The sequence below is a fragment of the Lagopus leucura genome, unplaced genomic scaffold (genome assembly GCF_019238085.1).
Source record: "Lagopus leucura isolate 7727_CA_CO unplaced genomic scaffold, USGS_WTPT01 Super-Scaffold_100022, whole genome shotgun sequence".
NCBI lineage: Eukaryota > Metazoa > Chordata > Aves > Galliformes > Phasianidae > Lagopus > Lagopus leucura.
This window is the reverse complement of record NW_024962275.1, coordinates 7,742,713-7,748,416: the sequence shown is the minus strand read 5'-3', so window position 1 is coordinate 7,748,416 and position 5,704 is coordinate 7,742,713. Positions and strand designations below refer to the sequence as shown.

The following is a 5,704-nucleotide window of genomic DNA, read 5'->3' as shown; positions in this document are numbered from 1 at the left end:
CAAAGAAGAAGAAGCAGAATAAAACAAACAAACAAACAAAACAAAACAGGGAGATTCATAAAACTGAGTGAAAAAAAAAACCCAACAAACTATTTAATAAAAATTTCCTTGTGAATTCTTAGTACTGAATTGGTGCTTAATTACAAGATGTTGTTCTCCTCCTATCAGTTCTGCATGGGTCCAAGCAATATGCAGTGCTGGGAATGAAATGACCCAAGTGGGAAAGGCTTCTTTGCATGCATACATCCAACAGCTTTCCCAGTTGGCGTTGGTGTTTGTACAGTTGTCCTCTGCTGGAGAGCCATGGGCTTTCCAGGAGTCTCACAGCCTCAATGCACTCAATAGGAAGCTGTAGAAAGTGCCCATAAGTGATCAGGCCCCAGATTAAACAATCTCTGAATTCTGTTGTCTTGACTGGAGCTGATGAGTGCTGGGGCTCAGTGGACTGAGTGCAGACTCAGTCACCAGCTGACAGTGTTTAACATAGGCTGCTAATTTGGGTGCTGTGACTCACCTCCTGAAAGTTCTTGCTTCAAGCCGGCTGTACAGGGAAATGGTAATCCTAAATTTAGATGCTGTGGATGTAGTTGAAGGGAAATGGTGTGCTAATACCTGCAGGATATGGCATCTCAGGAAAACATGATGGTTTTACTCATGGTGTACATCATCCTCATCTTGCAACAGAGGAGGGTAGCAGCTGCCTGTGAGCAGCCCTTGCAGCCCAGAGGCAATGCTGAGTGCAGAGGGGATGAAGGCTCTCTGGCCCCATGGCAGGAATTGTGTGCCAGGAGCTCTGGGCTTTCACTCTCCTTGAAGCCATTTGAACTTCAGAACATGCTGTGCCATTCTGCTTCGGTCTCTACTCTCACCCACCCCAAACCTTCAAGCTCCCCGAATCTGTTTTGAGAACGGACATTGGGGATTTTTAAACATGAGCTCATCTGGGTGGGGGCACTGCTGCTGAACAGACTCAGCCAAAACACTTTTCCAAGACTCTGCTTCCTCACAGTTTATCATGTTTTCTTCTAGTAGTCCTACAGTCACCACGAAAAGGGGTTTTGAGGTCACGGAGTGCAACCCATGCTGTCACAGGGGTTGCTTGTCAGAATTTGCTTTCTACAGCTCTTCCTCCTACAGAAGCTGCCTTTGCTTTGAGGCTTTCCCTTGCTCCCTCACACCCAACACCACATGCTGCATCACTTCCACTTTTAGGAGATGCATCAGACAGAGGTCCCCAAAAGTTAGTGAGGCTCCTCACTAACTTTGCTTTTTAAGTGGTTATTTATGCCAATTAGCCCCTTTCTCCCTTTAACCTTGGGATAGAGTGCTTGAAAATAAATTGCTCCTAATATTGAACTATGAAGACGAACATTCTGAAAAAGCGCAGATTCACTTAAGAGCAACGGCTGAGGCTCCTCAAGAGGAATCTGTGTGTGTAAGAGGAACACAGAACCAGGTGGGCGCATGGCTGAAGGTCAGTGGTGTGGATCCAGGTGGGATCTTTAGGAGAGGAGTGCTCATTCTGGGGTAGCACACAGCCCCTGGGTCGGCTTACAGCACAGGCATGGATTCCTCTCTCAGTGACTGCAATTTCCTCCGTCTGGGAAATGTGGAAGAACATAAAATGAAACAAAACCATCAGCCAAGCAAATGCAAATCTCCGTGTCCTCTGTAGGCGCTCACGCAGCCTCGCAAACGAATGCGTGTCAGATAAGCCATTTTCAGATATGAGCTCTGAGAAGTCTGAGTTCAGGTCAATTCCACAGGGGGTGTCGCTGAGCCTTCTGAAGTGCAGTCCAGCCTGGACTCAAAGCCTCGCAGCTTCAGGGAAGTTCAGCTCCAACTCTGCAATCTCTGGTATCAAACTTGATTTGACTTTGATTTGCTGGCCCTTGGTTGAGCTTGGATGGAAGTGAATTGCACTGGCTTGACTACTGTTTCCTACTAATATTTCTTATGGTACTTAACAACAGCCAGAATTAAGCCAGTAATACACTTTTGTTTTTTTCTGTCAACCAGGGTCACAAATAATGGCATATATCAATGCCTGCGGACACTTCTTCAAGCAAAACACAGTTCAAGAGTGTGATCCCTTCTGAGAAGGGTGAGATGCTGCTGCTTCCTCCCTGGTCAACTTAGCAATAAATCACACACACATAAAGCAGCACATTTGTCAATCTCACAACTGGGGGAGGAATTTTCATGTTTTATCCGTCACTTTAGCACTGTCACTGTCCACTCCTTGGAGCATCCAGGGCTCAGGGAATTGCAGGTTGGGGTGAGCAGAGCCAGTGGGAAGCTGAGACCACGGGACCGGGTCCTTTCCCAAAGCGTTGCCATGGATTCTGCTGAAGAGCCGTGGCACTGTGCAAAGAATCAGCCTGGATTTACTTTTTTAGCAGAGAGTTGTTGTCAAAAATAAACTGCCCCAAAGAACTGGGAAATCAGAGAAGGAAACGTGATGAAAGAGTGAAGTGACTTAGAGAATGCCAGAAAGCAAGGAGGCTGCTGCTTGGCTCAGGGCCTCGTGTCAGTGAGAGCCATCTAACAGTTTTACAACCAATGGCAAAATTACACTCTATTAATGAGCCCTCTTTATGGCTCTAATTTATTCTCAGTTCTCAGAGGCAATGGAGTAGAGGCCAAATAGTTTTATCCCTCGGTATTAAAAAGCCACGGGCTGAGAAGCTTAGTGCTGCTTTGTCAGGATTTTCTTCCTCTGGCAAAGTAATAGAATAAAATGACCTTATGAAGAGAGCTCCTTTAGTTTTTTTTAAATAATGGGCTTCCTCTTTCAATTCCAAGCACTTAGAGAAAAAAAGGTGGGAGCGGAGGGAGTAAACACGTATTTTCATTGATTAGTTGCCTTCTCAATATTCAGGAGCTATAGCTCCTAACTGTCAGTCCTGCTGACACTTCTCTGGACAACTTCTGATAGATAGAAGTTAAAAACCGTGTTCCAAGGTGGGAAAGATTGATGGGGTCCAGAGGGGTGAGGTGATGGCAATGGAGGTGACAATGACACGAAGATGTCAAGGGGATTCTTTTAAGTTTCTTTAATGTGGAAAGAAAAAAAGAAAACAAATTTCGTTTTCTTTTTTCTTTGGTCATTAACAGCAGAAGGAATTTTTGTTTTCGTCAGTGTTTATCAAAACAGAAAGTAGATATCCATAGCAGTGAGTCAGCCTGGCTATTCCTGACCCTTTGAAAGGTTTGTCGCGTTTTGAAATCACCTGGTTCATGGATTGAACCCTCAAGAATGTAGCAGGAAATATCACAAGTAAAAAAATTACTTCCATGAGAAGCATATGCTCACACAAACTGATCATCAGATAAGTCTGAACAATAAAAGATTTCCGGAGTTTTGGAAGCCAGAAACTCATTTCTAAGCTAAATCCATGACTAAACGTTTTGGTGTGAACAGTTCACCCAGTCTTAGTCATGTGAAAGGAAGGATAAACAGCCCCCAAGGGAAAAAGCTGAATGCCAACAACAACTGGCCGCAGCACAACCCCGGTGATGAAGGGAGAAGAGGAAAGCCTGAATCCTTGGCAACTTTTTCCTACATTCTCTCATGGTGAGAATCAGATTTTCAATAAAATCCTGTGTTACTGAAATTCACGGAGTACGAGGGCCTGACGTTGCTTCCATCATTCACTACCTCATAACTCAAAGAAGATCAAATGAAATCTGGACTGTCTGAACGCTGCAGCTCGTAGCTGAGCTCTGAAATCATCCTTGGAAAGTTGGAACCTCAGATCTAAATCCTGGATTTTCCAACAGTTCAGATGTTGGGATGTGTTCACACAGCACTGTGCTGTTGTGTCACTCAGGGAACTGCCACACAGGCAGGGCACAATTTGGGGGAAAAGTATCATAACAAACTCCTTTGTCATGTGGCACAAGAAGATCATTTTTTAATATTAATTATGGAAAGGCCTAGAAGTTCCAGGTGAGAACAGAGGCTGAACATGGTGCATATACAAAGGCTCATGCCCCGAAGAGCTTAATTTTAAATAGAGAAGATGGATAAATAGTGAAAAGGAAAACACTTGGAACTAAACTGCATAAAGTTTGTAGCAGAATGCAGCACAGAAATGTTTGGTGAGTCCCCACTCTCCTACACTCTGTCCCAGAGTTTTAGCTACCAGCCTGGGAGTGAGCAATTTCCTCTGTCCTTAGTATGATCTACCCATAAACTCACTGCAGAGTTGTGGTTGCATGCTCCAGTTGAAAGGAAAGCCTTAATTACAAGCGTTGGTTGTTAGGTTTTTTGGAACAACCGTGTCAAAATACTGTTCCATAAAATTCAGATCAAAAGGATTTCCCCATCTCCTGAGCACAGGCAATCTGCCAGCAGTGCTTTAGTCAAGAAGTCTTGTAATGTGTGCTCTTCCCATAATCTGGTTGCATTTCGGGCTGTGTTTGCACTGCACTGCTTGGAGGACCTGCTGCCACATCTGTGCTGCTGGATCTGCTGTCCAACAGCAACCCTACCGCCACCAAACCAGAGCAACCTGACGTCTGCCAGGTGTGCATTGCAGTGTTTTAAGATTTCGTTCTGGGACACAAAGTTCCTCATTTACCATAGCGATGAGGTAAGACAGGAAATGTAAAACAAGGTGTAGCCTAGTAAAAGCAGGCTGCCGTCATCAGAGGAAGACAGAGAAAGTCTGTGCAGCAGTGGGGAGTCAGAGAGCTCCTCACATCTCATCGCTGTACCTCAAGACCCCGAGCACATTATCGTTGGGAAGGTGAATTTCATTCAGGAATTTAGGATGGCTGAGTGTTACTGATATCCGGTCCTCCACGTTCAAGTACGTCAAATGGAGCTGGAACAAGGTCTTAAAATTCTTTTCTTGGCATGAGTCTGATGCACACCACGTGGATAACGTCTGCCTGTTGACTTCGTCGTTGACGAGGAGCTCTATCTTGAGGTCTGTGGGGCTGTGGGAACAGTTGGCAAAGCGGAGGTTGAGGTGGCAGTAGATCAGGTAGAGGCCCTCTGCACGGATCACCAGCTCCTCGCTCTTGCACTGGATGTTGTCACATATACCCTTCCCAGCCAAGCTCAGCTTCGAGCTGTTTACTGAATTTGACACTAGAAAGAAAAGCAAGGACATTGTGAAGTGAGCCGATGAACTCTGGTGGCCTAGATTCAGTTTTATGGATGTGCAGTTGTGGTAAATGGAGACACGTGCTCTGCGGTTTTCCCAATGGAGACTCTTGGAGAGGGCCCCAGTGGGTGGCTGGGCACTCATGGGTGCATTGGGGTGCTGAAAGGTCCCAGGGACTGTGCAGCCCCTTGGGAAACCCAAGACAGGGAGGTGCAGTGGGAAATGGCCTTCTGAGGTATTTAGGGGGAATATGTATTTGCACGTTTGTGTGGGGAAGGTATCTAATTATTTACTGTCTCTTTTGAAGTTAAAGAAAATGTTTACGTGATTGGATACAGCTCCCACTGACCTCTCATGTACGCAGCAGCTCCCTTGGCTGGGACATTCTGTAGGATTCTTAAGTAGTCTTCAGAGGTGTTCCCTGAAGGAAACATCACAGTAGGTGAGCACTCCTGATTTCTTTGTGCTGTCAAAAAGTCAAAGTCTGGCACTACATTCAGTACCACCAGGCTGGGTAAACACCAAAGGATGGGGTGGGATGGAAGGGAAGAGAAGGGAAGGGAAGGGAAGGGAAGGGAAGGGAAGGG

General features: G+C 45.7%; 1 protein-coding gene across 1 annotated transcript in view; it reads right to left on the bottom strand.

Annotated features, from left to right (window-relative positions):
* Window positions 1–3,095: 3,095 nt before the first annotated feature.
* TNFSF8 (TNF superfamily member 8) overlaps window positions 3,096–5,704 on the bottom strand; it is a 14,750-nt gene continuing 12,141 nt past the window's right edge. Inside the window, exons 3-4 of the mRNA XM_042879203.1 lie at window positions 5,467–5,538; window positions 3,096–5,101 (exon numbers count right to left, since the gene is read on the bottom strand). Of these exons, the coding sequence (XP_042735137.1) occupies window positions 4,704–5,101; window positions 5,467–5,538 (470 nt within the window). The 3' untranslated portion in view covers window positions 3,096–4,703. The remainder of the gene's footprint in view (window positions 5,102–5,466; window positions 5,539–5,704) is intronic.